The sequence below is a fragment of the Protomyctophum bolini genome (assembly GCF_963924005.1).
Source record: "Protomyctophum bolini genome assembly, chromosome: 10".
Lineage (NCBI taxonomy): Eukaryota > Metazoa > Chordata > Actinopteri > Myctophiformes > Myctophidae > Protomyctophum > Protomyctophum bolini.
The window spans coordinates 35,879,810-35,901,627 of NC_137871.1; the positions used below are offsets into that span (position 1 = coordinate 35,879,810).

Below are 21,818 nucleotides of genomic sequence, written 5' to 3' on the forward strand. Positions count from 1 at the left end.
TCTGTGTACTGTATGTATGTATGTATGTGTTTGTCTCCCAGAGTATAATGTCTGTGTATGTATGTGTTTGTCTCACAGAGTATAATGTCTGTGTATGTATGTATGTGTTTGTCTCACAGAGTATAAAGAGGTCCTTTAAGAACCTGCGTGACGTGGGATTCCTCCAGGTCAAAGTGATCCGAGCTACTGACGTGATGGCAGCTGATTTAAATGGTACATTTAAGTTGAAAAGTACCCATTTGTGGGTCACAGACCAGTTTGTATGGGTCTCGAGTAAAAATCCCATTTTCTTTAACCACATGAATTCATTTTAAATAATTGTATACATTTTAAAACAAACAAACAAATCTAAGAAAGTCCATGAATAAAATGTAACATTAATTCAGAAGTAGTGCAAATAGCCGATCTACAAGCTCGCAACGTGGTGCGGAGTGAAATGTTGTGCGCTTGTAGATCTGCTATTTTCACTAGTTTGGGTCCTTCTGGGCAAAGGAGACTTTTGGGTCTCGACCTGAAATATCGAGATGTCAGGTTTAAAGTTAGTTCGTTTTTCACTCTTTTGGCTAAAAAACGGCCAGCTTATAGATCTGCTATTTTCAAACGATTCTTATACATTTGAAAACTTAAAATGGAACATTCTGCATAATGTGTAGGCTACTTTTACGAGAATGCTTTTGCATTTTCACTCAAGTACATTTTAAATTCCAGACTTTTACTTGTTACTTAAGTAAAACATTTGAGTACTTTTTCCACCACAGATTTTTAAGGTACATTGTCTACCATGTTTTGCAGGAAAGAGTGATCCGTACTGCGTGTTGCAGCTGGGAAACGACCGGCTGCAGACCCACATCATCTATAAGACCCTGAACCCAGAATGGAACAAAGTCTTCACATTGTCAGTGTTCCAAACATACTTTTCTATAGCACAAAAAATATCATACTCTTGAAGTCCAGGGATTTGTTACAAAGACTTTCGTCATTACTTTATTACTTGAGTATAAGTACTTGGCTACTTTCCACCAGGCCCGACTCACACCTTTCGATCTAGCATACAACATTGATGCATGCTAGATGTATACAAATGTGATACATCTTGACCCAATGCATTTCCAATGGAAGTCACACATGGTTTGACACGGCTTTCGGCTGTGTTTAGACTGCCCCCCCACCCCCTCATACAACACAAATGTTGTGTCAAACCATGTGACTCCCATTGGAAATGCATTGTGATTGTGAGCTTGCATCAGTCAATAAGTCTCATACAACAAGCATGCATCAATCTGTTGTGCACGTGTGAGTCAGGCCTTATATATGTCTCTGTCCTCCTCTACAGTCCGGTCAAAGACATGCATGAGGTCCTGGAGGTGACCCTGTTTGATGACGACGGAGATAAACCACCAGACTTCCTGGGAAAAGCAGCCATTCCTCTGCTGTCGGTATGATATTTACAATGGGTGTAACGATACATTCTAACAGCGATACGAGATACATTTTAACCCATTTTAGGTGTTAGCATTACGTTATGCTTTAGCTATTTAAAAATAGCAGATCTACAAGCTCATAGCTCGCCACCGAGTGGCGTGCTACGAACTTGTAGTTCTGCTATTTTTGAAAAATCGAAGAACGACTGACATAGAAACATAGCTTTTTCAGAAAACTGTCATTTTCAAACAGACATTTTTAGAATCTGATCTCAGGTCAGAATGGGTTAACAGCGATACGATACGTATATCACGATTCAGGGTTGATGTATTGTCTGTGTAAAAAAGCCCATCCTCTCTCCAGATCCGTAACGGGCAGGAGATTGCTTTCTCGTTGAAAAAAGAAGATTTGGAAGGCTGGACGAAAGGGACCGTCTCTTTGGAGCTCGACGTCATATCTAACCCTGTGAGTGCACCCTGCCTGATGAGACAGATAGGTTAAAATAATGTTTAATTCACATGTTTAAGGCTAAATCCCATTACCCTACCTATTTGTTGGGCATTATCGGCAAAAATATATGTTTAAAAATCTCAAATGTACAAAACGTTTAAATGTGAGTAAATTAAAAAATAGCTCCTATTTGCTGGACGACGAAGTATACAGATCTCGTTGAGCTCAAAGCAGATCAACAAGATGTCAACATAACTGTCTTTTTGTCCACATCCTTTTTCTGTCATTTAATTTAGTCTTTCGTTCTCCTCCTCCCCCATTCAGGTCAGAGCGAGTGTCAGAACATTTCAGCCCAGAGAGAAAAGATTCCTAGAAGACAATGCCAAGTTTTCCAAAAAGGTTTGAAAAACAACAGTGTTGCAATAAATAATTGTGATAATTGCTAATGATATAACGAGAACACATTTAATAGACACCCTGAATGGAAGTCATAAGGGATAGGATCTCTTCCCTAGCACATCTGGTTACAGATCAATGTGTATATTTCAGATGCTGGCGAGGAATGTTTTGCGAGTGCGTACCCTGTACAGAGCCATCAGGTCCACCTTGCAGTACATAAAGAGCTGCTTCCAGTGGGAGAGCACACAGAGGAGCCTGATTGCATTCCTGGTGAGTACTTTATCAATACATTCCTGCTGAGTACTTTATCAATACATTCCTGCTGAGTACTTTATCAATACATTCCTGCTGAGTACTTTATCAATACATTCCTGCTGAGTACTTTATCAATACAACGGAGCACAATGGAATAGAATCTAGAGCACTGGTTCCCAAACAAGGGAAGGTTGAGTCGTGGACCGATTTTGATGGGTCCCTTTATTTTTTGGTTTCCTACATTTAGTTTTAAATTATTTCTATTGCAAAACATTTTCAAAAACATTCCCCCAAAAAAAGCAAAATCTTTCATGAATTAAAAACAAAAGAAATTCAGTAATTTCATGAAGAAATGGGGAAAAAAGGGAGAGGGTGGAGGATGCTATCCTCTACCTTATCCATCGGGTACAAGGAAAGTGGCTGTGAGGATACTATTCTTTGATTTCTCAAGCGCCTTTAACACAATACAGCCCCCCCTTCTGAAAGACAAACTGACCAGTATGCACGTTGACCCACACCTTGTGGCCTGGATCATGGACTACCTCACTGACAGACCACAACATGTCAGGTTGAGGGACTGACACCGTGACCTGCAGCACAGGAGTCCCCCAGGGGACTGTGCTGGCCCCCCTTCTCTTCACCCTCTACACGGCAGAGTTTAGACACTGCACAGAGATGTGCAGGCGGCCAAATACATTTGGGAGTCCTTGACATGAAAACGTTTTTCAGAAAACTGTCAGGATTTAGAAGACATTGTAGAATCTGGTCTCAGGTCTTAATCCATTCTGGGCGGGAACCCCTTTTGGTGTTAGCATCATGTCATGCTTTAGCTATTGAAAAATAGCAGATCTACAAGCTCATAGCGCGCCACCGAGTGGCGCGCTACGAGCTTGTAGGTCTGCTATTTTTGAAAAATCGAAGAACCACTGACATAGAAACATAGCTTTTTCAGAAAACTGTCAGGATTTAGAAGACATTTGTAGAATCTGGTCTCAGGTCTTAATAAAGTGTTTGTCATTGTCTGTCCAGTTGTTTGTGGTGACGGTGTGGCACTGGGAGGTCTACATGCTGCCTTTGTTCCTCGTTGGTCTCATCATCTGGAACTATGCACGCATCAGCACTGGACGAGCCAGCCATGACCCGGTACGCACGCACGCACGCACAAGGACGTCTACATTTTAGGACAGTGATTTACGACGACACTATGTATGGCACATTAAGGACAGTGGTTCTCAACCTTTTTACGGTATTTTCAATGACCCCCATAACTCTGACAGTGTACCTACTGGTATTTGGTTATAGACGCAATGGTCATTTGGGGCTATGGCTCTTTATGCCAGCTCATTTTGTATCTCCGTAGCAAAAATAGAATTTTGACAAAAAAGTCCAACACAAGCCACCATGGTGATGAGCGATGGCCCCTTTTTAACCCTGAAGCCAAAAGAGCTCACAACGCTTGTGAGCTTATAGATCAGCTGTTTTTTTTTTGCCAAAGCAGTTCAATTAGCCAACTAACGTTGATGTTTGTGTTGTTTTAGGACAACATGGAGTTGGGTGAAGAAGAGGAGGACGATGAGAAGGTTTGTGACTAAATAATAATTGCGCTGGATCCGTTGTTGGCAATCACAAGAGACCAGTGGTGTCTAATGTATAGACACTATTGACATACTGTATAATTGTCCATTTCGTATGAATATTCAAGGGTTAGATGCAGGCCCAGAGCCCGGGCAGAGGCTTCTGTGCTGGTTCTGGACAACCGGCTATCTGACAGACTCGACACCGGGCACTCCCTGTGGGGGTGTGGAATGCGTTTGTTGAATTTGAAGTCGGTGGGGCGAGCGGTTTTCCAGTTACGTGGATTACAGACGTACGTACATACTGTACGTACGTACACACACACACACACACACAGAGATTTGGTGCATATATAGATAGATTATTAGGATGAGCATTAAATCATGTTTCTCAATTAATCAATTAGTCAGATTAATGGCACCCAATAGAATAATAGAAGTCAGGAACATATTTTTAGTTCAGTAAAAGTTAAAAAATGTTGGCATCAAATTATCAAATACTTACAGTACCAAAGTAAAAGCACACATTTGCCAAAGAGCTAAAGTTTTCAAATATTTGTAGTTGAATAAAAAGTACATTTGCCTTCTGAGATGTAGTGAGAAATGGAAATTTACTCTAAAAGTACCTAAAAATTACATTTGAGTATTACACTTATTATTCTCTTTATTAAAATACTTGAAATGAAAGTCAACGATAAACAAAATGTAAATTATCCCTTCCATATACACATTTGTTGTCTTTGATGAAAACTATATTTTCATTTAAAACTGAGGATTCAATGAGTCTAATCGGTGTTTATGACAGGAGAGATGATCAGAAGAGCAGAGTTTTTACCATCGTCATTATGGTGAAGACTGAAGAATGGATAGAGTGTCTCAGTGAAGGTGCAGCCAGTGAAAGAGTAGAGGTGAACTCTGGACTCCACGTCATAAAATGAGACCACACCCTCCTCGTGATCCACAAACACTCCCACTTTCTGGACCTCTCGTTTGACAGGGAGGAGGACGGGAGGAGCATCAGCAGCCAAGTACTCATTTCCATTCATCAACCTTACAGTCCAGTAACCATTGTTGGGCGTCGCTAATACCCAACAGCGGTTGATGGACTCTCTGGCCACTCCTAAAAACCAGTCGCTCTTCCCTTTAACCCGAACCTCGTAGTAAAACCTTCCTGAGGAGAAGCTTTGTTTTCCCAAGACAGAGGGATGTCGAGAGAATCTCTTTTTGCTCTCTGGGAGATTCTTCTTTACATCTCCACCACAACTCACTTGTTTTCCGTCCTCAGACAGGATAAGACAGGGATTTACTGTATCAGGGTCCAGAGTTACATCCACCGCATGTTGCTGAATCATCCTCAGCTCAGCATCACAGAGCTTCTCCATCTGTTGACTGAGTGTCTTCTCCAGCTGAGCCACAGCTGTCCTCACAGTCCCCACATATGAACGCTGATGGACATTGACCTTTGTCCAGTCCTCCATGTAACACCCCTCCAAGGTGTTGGTGGATGTGACATTCTGGAGGAGGTGGAGGTGGTCTTCAGTGTGTGAGAGCTGCTTCAACTCAGAGCTTATTTTCTTTAACAATGTGATTTCCAGTTCCAAAACGTTGATGAAGCCACCAGCCTGTTTCTGTGTTGTTTTCTGCTTCTCTTCAATAACATGAATGACCTCAGCCTGGCGCGTCTTCACACATCGGATCAGTGCAGTAAAGACCTGCACACTGTCTGCTATTTCTCTGTCTGCATCCTTCCTGCTGAGCTGTACTGAGTTTTTGACCTCCTGAATCTTCACTTGTCTCATCTGGATCATCTGCTGAACTTCAGCCTCTGTCTTTCCCAGCTCAGCCTTCTTGTCTTCGTATGCCTCTTCCAGAGATACAATTTGATGTGACTTGTGGTCTGACTCTGTGCAAAACTGACAAACACACATGTGGTCAGTCTTACAGAAAACCTCCAGAGGTCGGTCGTGTTTCTTACACAGAATGTCTTCCAGGTTCTTCACAGGGTCGATTAGTTTGTGTCGTTTTAACCGCGTGACTCTGTGGTGAGGCTCCAGGTGAGCGTCACAGTAGGAGATCAGACACACCAGGCAGGACTTGACGGCCTTGAGCTTGGTACAGACGTCACAAGAGACTTCATCTCGTTCAGCAGGTTCCTGGTTTGAGTTGGAATTCTTTATCAGCTTCCTTGACCTCCTGAACTGATCGACCATCTCAGAGAAGACTTTATTAACGGAGAACTTTGGTCTCTTGTCGAAGGTCTCGTTGCATAGCGGACACTGACACACACTGCTAGTGTCCCAGTAACGTGTGATGCAGGAGTTGCAGTAGTTGTGTCCACATGGAGTGCTGATTGGATCCGTGAACACATCCAGACAGATGGAACACAGGAACTGCTCTTCAGACAGGAGACTGCTGGCTGATGCCATTTATATACACTGAAAATAAAAAGAATATTGAATGCTACTACTCACAGCTTAATAGTTATGCGTTTGTTTGTTTTGTCGTGTTTATTTCAAATATGCCATTCAAAATAAATAAAAACAAACAATTCTTTGCATTTCCTAGTTACAATAGTTATGCATTTATTAGAATAGAGCTCAATAATGTTGACACATACTGTGTGGGCAGCCGTTCAACTGAACAATATACTACAGGATTTCCAGGAAAACGAAACAAAGGGAAGATCGTGTCTGCAGGATACAGTTTAATTTTTACTTTTGTTCTCTGTTAATACAGAATTATGAATCCTTATCTCATGTACTCACCTGTCTTTACGTTCTCGATATTTCAGCAAAAGTCCTGTTGAACTGAAGATCGTTTTAAGATAAAGCGTGTGTGTGTGTGTGTGTGTGTGTGTGTGTCTGCGCTGCCACCAACTTAAACACTTGAACTTTCACTTTACTGTAGATTGCGTCACTGACTGAGAGGCTGCTCTGTTGCTGCTGTTAACCCTTCACAGCCTCCACTCTTCTCTGTACTTCATCCTTCCTCTGTTATGGTTTAGAGTTTTAGACTAGTGCAGCGATATCCAAATACTTTAATGATAATATAACATGAATATGAAAAACAATATCATGGTATTTACACGCATGCACAGGCATGACCTGTGTTTTCATTGTACAATAGGCATATCACTCAGCATCTATCTATGGGTATATATCTATGGCCACACACACACACACACACACACACACACACACACACACACACACACAAGCGTTTTTATTTGACCCCTCATTGACCCTATGGATGTGTGCCAACATGTGTTGTAGGAATCAGAAAGGAGGAGTTTGATGGAGAAGATCCACATGGTTCAGGAGACGGTGCTCACTGTTCAGAACCTGCTGGATGGGATCGCTTGCTTTGGAGAGAGGATCAAGAAGTAGGAACCAAAATAATAATTATCATTAATATTATTATTGTTATTATTATATGCACAGACATTTATAGACATAGATTTATTTTTTAGACATATGGTAGGAAAGCTATAGGGCACACAAGGCCCTACAACACACGGTTTACAGTAGACAAGACGACGTAGTGTCGAAGTGTCCTTGAGCAACACACTGAACCCCTAATTTCTCCCAGTGTGCAGGTTGGTGCCTTGCATGGTTTCCTCTGCCATCAGTGTGTGAATGTACAATATGTGTGAATGGATGAATGTAATGCACCAATCTATGTAAAGTGCATTGGATAAAGGCGCTATATAAATGCACCATTTACCATTTAGGGAAACAACTCGTTCATGTGGAATTATCACTGATTTCTCTCTGTTCTGATTGGTCAGCACCTTCAACTGGTCCGTTCCGTTCCTGTCTCAGCTGGCTCTCCTGGTGCTCGTGGTGGCGACCATCATTACATATTTCATCCCTTTCCGCTACATTGTCTTAATATGGGGTGAGTGTCACAGAAAGAAAAATGTATTTGTCAGTGCGTTCTGAAACGGGGGGGAAATTTGAAATTTATATTTAACCCCTTGTTAGCATTATGTTGTGAGTGGCGTGCTACGAGCTTGTAGGTCTGCTATTTTTGAAAAATCGAAGAACGACTGACATAGAAACATAGCTTTTTCAGAAAACTGTCAGGATGTACAGTAGAAGACATTTTTAGAATCTGATCTCAGGTCAAAATGGGTTAACAACTTTTATTCATGAAAAACTATGTTAGAATTAATTTCATTGATGAAAAGTTGTAACCTGCTGCTGGTGCTCACAAAAAATGTCTTTACAGGTATCAACAAGTTCACCAAAAAACTGAGGAAACCCTACGCCATAGAAAACAACGAGGTGAAAGATTTCCTGTCACGTGTCCCTTCAGACGTTCAAAAGGTAGCACCACGCACACGTGTACATTTTGAGGCCAATACTTTGGTACTGGTACATTTTGAATTCCTGACTTTTACTTGTAACAGACTAGAGTACTTCTACATTGCAGTATTGATACTTTTACTTACGTAAAAAGAACCAATGTGAGTACCTTTTTTCCACCACTGATCATGTGTATGTATCTACAGATGCAGTACCGTGATCTCAAAGCTGCCAGTCCAGTCAGAAAGAAGAAGATCTTCGATCACAGGAAGAGATCCTCCTGGAATCTAAACACAACCCAACAGTCGTCCTCCTCCTCGCCTCAGCCAGGAGACTACCAGCTCACACCCTGATGCCGAAGCACCACTGCAGCCATCGGGCGCCCGTCAGTGTCATGTCAGCCTCAACGCAGGGAATGTTCCCTTTTTACTCAACGAGGGGTGCTCCACTGCTGACCGTTCCGTTTGGACGGCGTCTGGACGGCGTCACCCATTCGCCCTGGTTCGTTTTTTTGACGCCGTCCAAATGCAATTCAGATTCAAACACACTCAGTGGAGCCCTGGCATGACCCCAATGAAAACTGTCTGTCTTCCAGTCAGGCACGTTGTGCACACATAGACATAAGGGTATGGGGCATGGTCCCCTGCCCTTTTTACATGTCTGTAAGAAAAACTGCCCTCTCCATACCATGAATGCAGCATTTAGTCTACTATGGTGAAAGAAATGCAAATGCCCCCCTTTTCTCTCCATGCCATACCCGAAGGCAGCATTCAAGAGAAAGGCCTTTTTTCCGAACGCTCCTGAACTTGTACGCAGCATTTTGCGTTGAAAGAATCTGGCCTCAGCACGACACGTTGTGAGCTTGTAGATCCGCTTCATTTTCATTCTTATCATCCACACACAGGTGTTCATCTAAACTCAACTTAGATGGAATGTACTGTAGGGATTTAGCGGACATTCTTTACAGACTTTGTTTTGGGGGGGATACCTACCCTGCAAACACAGAAAGGCCCTTTTGCCAATCCCACCTAGGGTATTTACATTGTTAAACTATATACACTGTGAGCAAGTTGTCTGGTATAGCCAGAGGATCAGAGATCTCCATCTGATGGTAAATAAGGTGTATAGGCTTGAACGAAACCAGCTCTAACAAACCTAAGCCCACTGCTTTGAAAACCAATCCCGATATCGTCTCAATATGAAGGACCGCGCCCCTAAAGACTAAAGCAAACCTTTGATGCTCATGCTGTTCTTTTTTTAAAATTCCCGAATTGTTTCCAGCAGATCAGGGATTTCATAGAGGCAATGAAGACCATGGCCTGGTCTCCCTCTGCTTCATCCTTGTCCATACGGGTTTTAAACGCTAGTGTGTGTCCCATTGGGAGTTTGTACAAATCTTGTAAATACCAAATTTTGTGTGGAAAAAATAAGTATTATTTATTTTACTGATAGTTAAAAATACGTTCATTCTGAACCCTTAAATGAATTACTTTTGTGGACCAAAGAATTTGTGTGCATGGTTTCTACACGGTTTTAGTCCATTCGTTGAATTTGTCAAAATGTGGGCAAAGATCTCTGACCATCTGGCTATGTAAAGGTGCGTTCAAACCTGAAGATTTGTTTCCAGTCGCTTCAATCTCTTCACTTAAGGTTGCGCAAAAAATGCGCAGGTCAGCGTTGGTTCGTCGGCTCGTGTTGTGTGCCGATTGGCTGTAGACACAGGAATTTAACTTTGGGAATGTAACCGAATGGATCCACTCGTTCACCCAAGACAGCTTGGTTCAATATATTTAACATAATTCCTGCTACTATATATAATTTATGAGCACCAACATATGTTCACTTTTCACCATTGCTGAGTCCTGGCGGTCAGTTCAGTTGGAACTGGATGTACAAAATCAAACAGCCAAAACATTTCCAGGGTTCAACAGTGATTGGCTGTGAGGAGGGGGGGATGGACGGATGGACGCAAAGATCACACCCTGTGGATTGGAGGTCTTGGTGGAAGAATATCAATGGACACAAGTGATATGGGATGAGATGTAACATCCTGGGCCACATTTGAGTCTAGGACATCATACTGTAAGTAAACTACAGTATGCATGTTTATAAGGTAGTTATCATTAATTCAATGATATGCAACCATTTTATGTATGTACACTGTATATACCTGTATTACTGTCGGGGGCAGAAACATTGAATCCATATTCTTTTAAAGTTTTTCTGTAAATCACTGTGCCTTACTTTGTCGTACAAGAGTGTCTCACAAAAGTAGAGGAAAATAGAGTATCTACAAGCTCCCACTATCGCATCGTGACACGTTGTGAGCTTGTAGAATGTAGATCAAGCTAAAAGATCTAAAATCTTCATCTGGTCAAACTCTTGACCAGATTAAAAGCCTTGGCTCGAAACATCGTCAATAAAGTATAACTTTTGGAGCAGTTGAGTGTGGGTTCTTTTCTCTTTTTCTGATTTGAACCCAGCACCTCTACTAAGTTTAAGTGATGTGCGTATTGTATTAGTTTCTGTATACTTTAATAGACAGAAATGTAAACAGCAACAGTACAGTCAAACACTTGGAGGATAGCACCAAAATGTACAACAAAATTCAATATCACAAAATATAAATCGGGGGGTGATCACCTGTCTATGCCACCTTAGACTGAATTGATTATTGGGTGAGAGAGAGCACATGCAGTGCTACAAGTTTAAATGCCCACGAGGTTAGTCTGCTGTGTGGATAGGACTCAGGACAGATCTATGGCTTTATTTGAGTGTGAGAAATACGGGGCAGAAAGAGCGCAGCTATGTGAGGAACTGGACAATATTGGGATACGCACTTTAGTCTCTGTTCAGCCGGGGAAAGGGGCAGCCGCATCAAGCTGTGGAGAGGAATGCGTTTTGGCCTTCCTCCGAATCTATAGAGCACCGAGCGGAATACCACCCTGGCCTGAACCAGTGTTGCCAACTCTCCAGTAACGGAAGTAGCTAGTGGCTCCTCGAAAAGTCGCTAAAAGTCGCCAGGGGTGGGATATGCGCGCGCGTAGCGCGCGCCGCCCCTAGCGACTTTTTTGCGTCCCTAGCGACTTTTAGGCGCCCCTTAGTGCACTTAGTTTGTATCATCTCTTCATTTGATAACACATCGTTTAAACTCATTGTAATATTTAAAAAAAACATACCTCAATTCAACTAATGTTTAGAACGCTATTTTGTTCCGATCCATACAGGAATTAGAAGGTTAATACTTTATGCATCCGAGTGTGTATTTTATTTTTACTAGCAGACTAAACTGAGCTGCCAGTGCTTCCTCCTTTCTTGCTCTGTCGAGCTCGAGGGGCGCGTTCGGAAATACCGCACCGGAGCGCACTCGCCTAGGCAGAGCAAGAAAGGAGGAAGCACTGGTAGACAGTCTGTGCAGTGTGCACATAACCGAGCCGAGGAAGCCACTGAGCCTGCTGTGACCTGTGAGCCAGACCAGACGCGCCGACCACTTTTAGTTTTGCCAATTTCGCGGATTTGAGGCTGAGAAAAAAAAAAAAAAGATTTTATCTCTGGCGCATATCTGGCGCCTGTCAACACGATTTGTCCCCAATTCACCAGGGGAAAAAAGCTAGATTTCTCGCCAGAAGCTTTTCACTAATTCAGTCGCTAGGGGGGTCTGGAAAGAAGCTAAATATGACGACAAATCCGCTAAGTTGGCAACACTGGCCTGAACTGTGGAGGGCAGTAATACGCAGCAGCGTCAACACTGCCGGAAACCCCAATAGAAGAAGAAGAAGAAGAAGGAAGGACGGAACCAGAGTAATATAGTAAGAGAGTGACGACCCCCTAGCGTTGACGCGTCCCCATTGTAACAATGGAATGCGGAAGTGCTCATTCTATCTCAATGGGATAGTTCCAGCCATTAGACTTCACTAGAGCAATGTTTGGAACTAATAGGCACCTGCTTTGCGGCGAGATCAAAGGGTGTCGCTACTCTCCTACTCTACACTCTGGAAGGAACGTCGTCGACTGCGGAAGTTGTATGCGTTGCCAACTTGTTGTTTATGTTGGACGAGCGGCAGAGAAAAAAACAACAACTAGTTTAATAGTACGTTTGGTTTGTCACCAAACAAACAACGTTGTGGCTTTTCTTTTAGTGTTTTATGGAAATAATGGCCGACATAGAGACGTTGCGGCTGTTCGTCAACGAACGCCTGTCCGCCGTGGCTGAGGACATACTGGCCGTGTTTGTCAGAACCATAGTGCAGTACCAGCAGCACATAGAGCTGCTGCAGCGACCCAGACACCCGCCACCAGGTAAAACAATACACATTCTACAAAGGTTTATGGTTTAACAGAACCATATAGTGCGACCCAGACACCCGCCATCAGTTAAAAAAAATACACATTCTACACAGGTTTATGCGGTTTAACATAGGCACTCTCGTATTTCAATTATCATGGCAGTCATGTTTCAGGGCTAGGTTTAACATAGCTCTATGGTTGACTGGTCCATAGCTCGAATGCCTTTTCAGAGCTATGGACCAGTGGTTTTCAATTTCAACCCTTTCAAAGTCAAGGTCCATTATTTATTCTGCATTGTTTTGAGCCACGGACCACCATGTGATGAGATTTAGCCTCTCAAAACTAAAGAACGTTTGGTTACCGTTGGATAGGATTTTGTCCACAATTCCATGCTGTATTGATGTTGGCACCATTAGGAGAGATAACAGGCAAACGTTGATCAAAATATAAATTCTTCTACATTCTCTAATTGTGTAGACTTCTTGTAAATTAAGTAATTCAGATGTTCAACAATAATCTTAATAATCTCTTTAGTCTCTAGAGAGTAGCCTCTATCTCAATAGATCTAATAAAGGGTCCATTTGGTTACCATAATTTACCACTGGTTGAAAAGCACTCGTGTACAGAACCATAGTGCAGTACTAGCCACAACTGCACACATAGCTGCTTCAGAGACCCATGCAGACACCCACCATCAGGTAAATAATACACATTCTACACAGGTTTTGATGGATTGAAATATGTATTAGCAGTTTGCAGAATTACAGTACATTTCAAGCACAACTCAATACAAAAACTGTTAAGTGTGAGTGGACGACCCAATAAAGCATTACACTTGTTTACAAGAGGGTTCACCTTGTTCAATTCATCAAAGTTTATGGTTTAACACATTGGTTCCCAAACCTTTTCATGTCAAGGACCCCCAGTTTGACATGCATTAGTCTATGGACCCCCAATTTATATTGTAAAAGCAATGTCAATTTAACTCTGAGAGTTAAATTTAACTCTGAGAGTTAAATTGACCCTAACGGGTCCATTTGGTTCCATTTGTACACTCTCAGAGTTACAGACCCATAAGGGTCTATTTGGTTCCAAACTGTAATTTAGCTGGGGACCCCCTGGAACTCCCTCTAGGACCCCTGGGGGTCTCCGGACCCCACTTTGGGAACCACTGGACTTTAACAGAACCATAGTGCAGTACATTCTACACAGTTTTATACGTCTATGTTCGGGCTATTGCGATAGCCTGACCGATTATAGCGGTATTTATTTATTTACACAAAGAGAGAATCAGTATCACAGTCACTATGTATTTTGTTGGGTTTCATTGCTGTTGGTTACTTGCTTTCCACCACCGGTTGTTGGTTTCATACCGCGCAGTGACCCCTCATTCCCTGTAGTTGGGGTCATTGGCATCCTGGAAGAGATAACTCCCATTTTGATAGAAGTGTTTCATTATAGCAGTGGTTTTCAACTTTAACTGATTGCTTTTCATCTCGTTTTCTATTCCATTAGACTTCCTCCCTGTATGCATAGCGGACGTTTCCACTGAACAGCAAGAGAGGTAGGCCTGTAATAATTATTTCATAATTGTCAATTTGTCTCATCGCAATTATCTGAGATAGTCACAATTTATTTTTGCATAATTGTCAATCGTTTCCATGTTGACAATGTCCATACATTTTCAAAAAATAGCAAAAATGGCTGATCTACGAGCTACAGATCTACACGTCGCTCAACTATTTCACCCGTTTCGACTGTTATCAATCGACAAGACCACAGTGATCACTTAGGATCAGTACGATTGTTTTCGACGAGTATGGGCATGCTCTGCCGACTGAAAACCCCCCCCGACAGGATTAAGGTTGGCAAACATGCGTTAATATTAGGACCGCGCTGCGACATGCTTGCGGTTAAGTTTAGGGGAGGGTATGAGGAGGCTTGTCGTTTTTAGTAGGCAGTAGACCAAAACGACAGGATTAAGGTTGGGGAACATGCGTTAACACTAGCATGTCTGAAATAAAATCACTAGTACTAATAAGACTGCTAAGGGTCAAGATGACCGTGTTTTTCGTGCAATTCCATTGGCTACTCTCTCCCTGCATCTCTTCACGCCTCTCCCCCCGCGGCGGGGGAGGTTGACGACTTGCCATTGTCTTGTAAATGTCACATTCTACTTCAAGGCAGCAGTTTCAGCAGTACAGGACGACTCAAGTTATTTTTTATTTTTCATTTCAGTTTGAGCGCTATATTGAATACCCTTGCGCAGCAAACACTGTCCGTATTGAGCCAATAAAATAGGCTACCACATGTTATTAGCACATATTGCTCAAAAACATTTAGACGTTCGGGAGGTCTATCGCGTATTCGCGTTGTAATGATTTCAAACACTGTCATTTTTTATTTAGAATCGCATCGACCATGCAAACGTAAAAGTTTGGGAGCGGATAAAACACTTTCCGACTTTGTTTTACCTTTGGGTAGGCTAGAATTGTGTGTGGGGGGACTCTGAGTCTGCAGATTTATTTATTTCCCCCAGATGGTCTAAAAATTAGTTACTTTGACCAACGTATTACCAATCTTGTACACCATTGCTCACGAAAGCAACACCCTTGACCCAATAGCCTTCTATATAATGCTGCGCACATATACCTATATATTAAAAAAATACCCAGCATATTTTGTGGGAAGGCTAAGCCTTGCCTAGCTTTACATACCCGCCGCCTATGACGATGTAATTTATATATGTTTGTTTGAAGGTTTATAGCGCAGCACGGTTTATATATACACCATAGGATAGATCAAGTCATGTGACGCATCACCGTCACAAATAGTGCTACAGCGTTATCTAAAATGCACTTCCGCATACCTCATCGTCAGTTACTTGAATTCATGAACATGACTCCCTGAGAGGGAGAGAGAGAAAAAAAGGAAATCCGTGCGTGGAAATCAGTTCCACTGGTCGCTTGCAGAAAAGTTTACAGAAAAAGAAGGACGGACAGAACTCTTTTGACTGACAAAGAGCTGGCGATATTTATATGCCAGAATAGGCTGTGGAACAAATTAATCCACAGCAGCAGGCTATAATGCCGGTAAGGTTTTAGCGTGCCCTCCGAAGTTCCGAACCATCAGGATAATTTATTTATTTTTTATCATCACCACCAGACATTGTTATTTCTGCAAACCGCATATAACAAATATAACCTCTAAAACAATATTTAGTCTACATGTTGATGTTGTGAGTACATTCGTAGTGTAAGTTTGCCTACATGTGGAAGTAGTTGGAATGCAAATGACCCATTAGCTTTGAACAATGCCTGTCTCCAGCCGGGAGGGAGGTGTGAACTTCACTGCTTGCGGGGGGGAAAGAGTGACGGCAGTCATTTGGGAGAAAAAGACCAGACCTAGTAGGTATAAGTATGCCTAAAATCATATTTACAAAACGTTTCAGATGGAAAAAAAACCAGAGTTGATTTCAATCCAATAGTTAGAAAAAGTCATGCAAGGGGAAATTTCTAAAGACTTCATGGGCAAAGAAAATCCACTTCAAAATCACAAAATCGGTCAGAAAGACTGCTCCGACGTGCTAGTGTTAATATTAGGACCGCGCTGCGACATGCTTGCGGTTATGTTTAGGGGAGGGTATGAGGAGGCTTGTCATTTTCAGTAGGCTCAGTAGACCTGACTAGACCGATAAGATCGGTTAACGTTAGGGATGTGTAAATGTGTTTTTTTTTATAATAATTTTCTTCTTTTTTTAATGAACCCTACAAATAAAAAAATTCTTCCCCCCAAGGGGTACCTAAGTCAAAAATGTTTGGGAACCCCTGATGTAGTTGATTAACAATAATTTTAAGTTAATAAGGGTCCATTTGGTTACTAACTCCATCTTTTAAATGAGGACCACTGGTGGTCCCTGGTCCAGTGTTGAGCCAATTGATCACCATAACAACCCCAGCCTAGGCCTGATTAGGTAAATTCCCAACACCTGCTAAATCCTCCAAACCTGTATCTTGATTGTAATCAATCTCCACTCACACTCTCAGTTATGCAGCTACACAGACACATCCCAGGCACACTTTGGTAGGCCTATAGCCCTATCCTGTTTGGATGACAATATTGCCTTTCCAACAGATTTTAATAATAAAAACAAAAGAGAAAAAAAAAAAAAAAAAAAACGATTATTGGTTATTAATTTTCATAATCGATTTCGGGTCCTATTAACGATAATCGATTAATCGATTAATCGGACCCATCCCTAGTTAACGTATCATCAACGCCAATCGCAGCCAGTAGGCTCCAGGCGAGCCGATCGGCTGGATAAGATCGGCGTAATAAGTAACCTACTGGGAATTATCGGTTGATTTTCGGTCGAAACGGCTAACTATTTCCGCTATTTTGTTTACAAAAAAAAGGATTTAAAATGATTACGGTAAATACGTCACTGATGTCTATTTTATGTATTTGTCATATCTGCCCTGTATGCAATTTGTGATTACGACACCTAAAAGCCAAACAGAAATAATGTAACGTTCCAATATGTAATGAAAAAAACCAAAAACCCACAATTGAATTGTCAATCGCAATTATTTGTGTGACAATTAATCGGCAACTTAAATGTGTAATCGTCACAGCCCTAAAGAGAGGAACCCCTGTTTGGCCCAGGAGGAACCACCAGAGCCTCCGCAGATTAAAGAGGAGCTGCGGGAGCTTCAAAGACCAGAGGAGGAGGTCGACGTGTCAGCAATGACGTTGCGAGCAGTGAAGAGTGAAGACGAGGGTGAAAACCGAGAGACGACGGAGCCTCTGGCCAGCACCTCGGTCGAACACGTGAAAACACAAGCTGTGGACAGTGTGGAGGACTGTGGAACATCACTACCGATTGCTGTTGTCCAGCTCCTCTCTTCAAACTGCTCTGAATCTGACACCGAAGACAGTGACGAGTGGGAGGAGAGCGACGTGTCTTTTAACTTACTGAAATCGTACAATAATGAGCAGAGCGACATGGATGGTCAAAAAATGTCTTTGAGCGACACCACGCTGTTGTTACAGGACCTGAAATCGTCGAAACAACAAATTCATCCCTTCGGCTGTAGAGTTTGCGGCAAAAACTTTAACCACTATGGACGTCTTAAGACACACATGAGGACTCATACCGGGGAGAAGCCCTTCAGCTGTACGGTCTGTGGTAAAAGTTTTGGTCAGAATGGAAATCTGAACACGCACATGAGAATACACACGGGCGAGAAACCGTTTACTTGTATCGTTTGTGGCAGGTGTTTTAGTCGAAGTACTCATTTGAAGACGCACATGAGGACACACACAGCACACAGACCCTTTCATTGAAGAGAAACACATTGTCACATTCGCTTGTGTTTGGCACCCGTTTTCTCAAGTGTGTGAGATTGGGGCTGAATGGCTCCAGGTCTGAAATGAGTGCACGGCCGTCGGCCATTAGGTTTGGGCAATTGACCAAAAATATATTGAAAGAAATTGTAATTTAGAACCAATAACCTATATAACCTTGCTCATGTAGGTTCATTGAATAATAGAGAAGCAGGTTGTCTTTTCTTGATTTTATTTGTATTTTTATAATGTATCCAGTGCCGTCGCTAGGCACCTGCATTGCATAGCAGGGAACCACGGTGCAGAGGAGGCACCAAAATGAGCCGTGCCATAACTACATGATGAATTATGTAATTTAATCTAAAATGTAAATGGTGCATTTGTATAGCGATTTTATCCAAAGCGCTTATAGATTGTGTATTACACACACACACACACACACACACACACACACACACACACCGATGGCCGCGGAGGAAACCATGAAGGCACCAACCTGCACATCGGGAGCAATTAGTGGTTCAGATTCTTGCTCGAGGGCACTAACTCTGGGGGAGCTCGGGATCGAACTGGGAACCTTGCGCTGCCTCTACCAGCCAATTAAAATCTACCACTGAGCCACTGCCGCCCATGTAAAAAACAACTACAAAAAAGACACCATATATTGTATATAGCACAAATATATTATTCTTAGGGCAACCAAATGACCAGCAGTGGCCCTGAAAATATCAACGAATTGACACAAACAATTTCTAATAGATTTGGTCTACTATTTTATAGTAGACCAAATCGATTAATCTGAATAACCACTTAACTGCAACATAGTTGCACAAAGGTAGTGTACAAAAATAGTTGATCTTGACGCATTGCGGATAATTTTCACCCCTAACGCGTTGCAAATTTGCTTAGCCACTAGACTAGACGCACCTTCTTTGGCATAGAATGGAAGTGAGCGAGAGGCCAATATTTAGTTTGCACATGAGTGACTTAGAATTGCTATTCTGCTGCAAGCATATAACGCTTTGTGAGCTTGTAGATCAGCTATTTTAGGTAAAGATATGTGGTATAAAAAAGGAGGGGGCCTAGCATAGATCCCTTGGGAATCCAGTTAACTAAGTATAGGATTTCAGTGGTTGTAGTAGAAGAGGTTGCTGTTTATTTGTTTTTCTCTACATTTTTACCGTAACATTTCATTCATACACTACACTACAGGATTGCACTTTAAAAGCAGAGAATGGTCAAGACTTTTGTTGCTCAAAGTGTAAATTGGCCTGTACCCTGTCCCTGACTGACACCTGCTATTGTCTGCTTAATCTAATTTTGTTCTTAATAAATATTTTTGTTGTATGTGTTGTGACCCCCCCCCCCTTTTCCATTGCAATGACAGTGATAGAAGTCATAGATACAAAAGTGCAGGAATCACTCAATTTTACAATCTTATAGTCAAGATGACCATATTTCCTAGTCCCCTGTTTTACCTCCTTTTTTAATCAGCAACCGATCATAAACTTGAATAATAAACTTTATTTATATAGCACCTTTCATGACATAAAAATGCTGCGCAAAATGCTTTACAGGGCAGATCAACAAAACATAAAATGGCATTAAAACAAGCAAAAACAGAGTAACAGTATAAAAACGATAGCAAACAGCATAAAAACGGCAGCAAATCAGGCAGAACATTGAGTACATGAATAATAAGAACACAAGTTATGTACATTTTATTTATATAGCACTTCTCACAGAGAAGACTCAAAGTGCTTTACATACAGAGAATGAAAAACAAAAGTACAGACAAGCCTATACAATTAATCTCAAAACAGGAGGTGATAGATAGGTTTTACTAACATATGTATATTGTATCAAAGCTGCAATCCATAACGTCTAGTGAATAATTGTATTTAGACAAATATGTATGGTCAGTGTGTTAATACGCCTCTGGTGGTCTATTAATAAATGTAGGTCTTGTGGTCACATGGTCAGACAGGATAAGCACTGTTTGGACGGAACTTGGTATTACATGAAGCTCAAAGCACTCTATCCAAACAGGCTTTCTGCATTAGCTCAGCAGTAGAAATCTTAATGGATCTTGTGTGACCCTAGGGGGGGGGGGCAGACTAGTCTGTTACATGCACTTTAAACAGACCTACCGTAGTCTATACTATTAGACTAGTCTGGTCGGGTACAATACATGCACTTTAAATAGACATACAATAGCCTATACTGTTTGCTTGTGCCCAAAAGCTAACTATGTTTATGTCTACATACCAGCGGACAGCGGTTCACAACCTTTTCTGTACTTGACATCTTGAAAATTGTTTGCAGCTCACCTTTCTGGCCTGTCAGATGTAATTGTAGATGGGCTATTTTAGAGAAGATGACATAACATTAATTGAATAACGCATGTTTTGTAATCATCTAAATCTACTAAGTAACTTGTAATGAAACTTTTCAAATAATTGCAGTAATTAACTAATATTTGCATCTGAGGTCTATGGAGTTAAAAAAAATGACATCCTCAAGTAAAGTACCTCAAAGTGCAATACTTGAGTAAATGTACTTAGTTACTTTGTACCACTGGCGTTTTGCTCATGCAGCTGAATATGTATAAAGATTTCAGACGAGCATTTTAATTGTAGCGCCCATCCACCGCTGCAGTAACGGCCAGCAGCCACTGGGTGGCAGCAAATGAGCACAAATCAATTCAATTCAAAGGAGCTTTATTGGCATGAGAAAACGTACGTTTACATTGCCAAAGCAGAAGTGGAACAAGACAATCAAAATAGAACAATGTATTTACAAATAAATATTGGATATAAATAGGAATTAAATAAAGGTGTAAACAGAGCTGTGTTATATTAGCACTTTGGGTAATACTATCTTGTGAAACTATAAAAAGATTGTGCATTTTCTGTCAGAGATAGTTATACAATATACATCCATATAGAATACGTTAGCTTTATACTTTTGATAAACAGTGTACACATATGGTTTGTATTCCTTAAGGTGCTTGTATTCCATTTGACATCATTCTTCTGTCACAGCAGCTCACAAATCTCGCTGCTGTGTTTGCACATTGTTGTACTTCACCTAACAGATATGGGAGTTTTTTTGTCAAATCACAAATCACAAAGTGGCCTAGCGAGAGTTGCTCCTCATCACTCACTCTGTCCAAAGCACAATTAATACATAAACGTTTGTATTGCTATATTTGTGAGGACATAACATTTTTAGCATGGCAATTTTATAAATGGCCCTTTTTTATTCTTGTTTATATTTTTCTAGCCCTATAAGCCCAAGGTGTCATGAACCCAAAATAGCAGATGAACAAGCTTGTTGATCCCCTATTTCCAGTGAACAACACCTGCGTCTAATAGACTACAAACATCATAGTAAAACCGCAATAACACATTGATAGAAGATGGATCAAGGCCATTAATAATGTAAAATGTTTCATTAATTTAGCTTGAGATCCATGTGCAACCAAACTATTAGGGCTACCAGTATGGAATGAATGGACAAAGACAAAACTAATTGGATGTGATGGTTATTGTTTGTGTGTATGTGATGGTTATTGGTTGCATGTACATGATTGTGAGATGGAGGATGGCTGATTTAAGCATTCACACCTGGCCTGAGTCAAACTAGAACTGGACTCAGAGCTGGGTGTGGCTGCGCACCTGTTGTGCATCATGGACTTGATCAAGGCACAACAGGTGCGCAGCCACACCCAGCTCTGAATCCAGTTCTAGTTTGACTCAGGCCAGGTGGGACTGCT

The 21,818-nt window shown here is 41.6% G+C and overlaps 3 protein-coding genes across 5 annotated transcripts in view; 2 read left to right on the top strand and 1 right to left on the bottom strand.

Moving 5' to 3' along the window:
- mctp2b (multiple C2 domains, transmembrane 2b) overlaps nucleotides 1-10,837 on the top strand; it is a 32,939-nt gene extending 22,102 nt beyond the window's left edge. For all 3 annotated transcript variants that reach the window (XM_080774638.1, XM_080774640.1, XM_080774639.1), the window contains 12 exons: nucleotides 120-213; nucleotides 793-895; nucleotides 1,334-1,436; nucleotides 1,786-1,887; nucleotides 2,197-2,271; nucleotides 2,422-2,541; nucleotides 3,556-3,669; nucleotides 4,065-4,106; nucleotides 7,373-7,482; nucleotides 7,888-7,997; nucleotides 8,331-8,428; nucleotides 8,614-10,837. In XM_080774638.1, coding sequence (XP_080630764.1) covers nucleotides 120-213; nucleotides 793-895; nucleotides 1,334-1,436; nucleotides 1,786-1,887; nucleotides 2,197-2,271; nucleotides 2,422-2,541; nucleotides 3,556-3,669; nucleotides 4,065-4,106; nucleotides 7,373-7,482; nucleotides 7,888-7,997; nucleotides 8,331-8,428; nucleotides 8,614-8,760 — 1,218 coding nt within the window. In that variant the 3' untranslated portion in view covers nucleotides 8,761-10,837. The remainder of the gene's footprint in view (nucleotides 1-119; nucleotides 214-792; nucleotides 896-1,333; nucleotides 1,437-1,785; nucleotides 1,888-2,196; nucleotides 2,272-2,421; nucleotides 2,542-3,555; nucleotides 3,670-4,064; nucleotides 4,107-7,372; nucleotides 7,483-7,887; nucleotides 7,998-8,330; nucleotides 8,429-8,613) is intronic.
- LOC308323046 (E3 ubiquitin-protein ligase TRIM39-like) lies at nucleotides 4,886-6,526 on the bottom strand (the record flags this gene model as incomplete). The annotated part of the gene is made up of 1 exon (XM_080774641.1): nucleotides 4,886-6,526. One exon carries the CDS (start codon nucleotides 6,524-6,526, stop codon nucleotides 4,886-4,888), a length of 1,641 nt encoding a protein of 546 aa, XP_080630767.1.
- A 1,618-nt stretch (nucleotides 10,838-12,455) lies between the features above and the next one.
- Nucleotides 12,456-19,387, top strand: LOC308322630 (uncharacterized protein). The gene is made up of 3 exons (XM_080774012.1): nucleotides 12,456-12,706; nucleotides 14,210-14,258; nucleotides 17,329-19,387. Exons 1-3 carry the CDS (start codon nucleotides 12,553-12,555, stop codon nucleotides 18,038-18,040), a joined length of 915 nt encoding a protein of 304 aa, XP_080630138.1. The 5' UTR covers nucleotides 12,456-12,552; the 3' UTR covers nucleotides 18,041-19,387.
- Nucleotides 19,388-21,818: the final 2,431 nt, after the last annotated feature.

Coding starts and splice junctions, on each gene's coding strand:
- LOC308322630 (XM_080774012.1), top strand. CDS start 12,553: ATGGAAATAATGGCCGACATAGAGACGTTGCGGCTGTTCGTCAACGAA. Junction 12,707..14,209: donor ACCCAGACACCCGCCACCAG/GTAAAACAATAC, acceptor CTATTCCATTAG/ACTTCCTCCCTGTATGCATA. Junction 14,259..17,328: donor TCCACTGAACAGCAAGAGAG/GTAGGCCTGTAA, acceptor TAATCGTCACAG/CCCTAAAGAGAGGAACCCCT.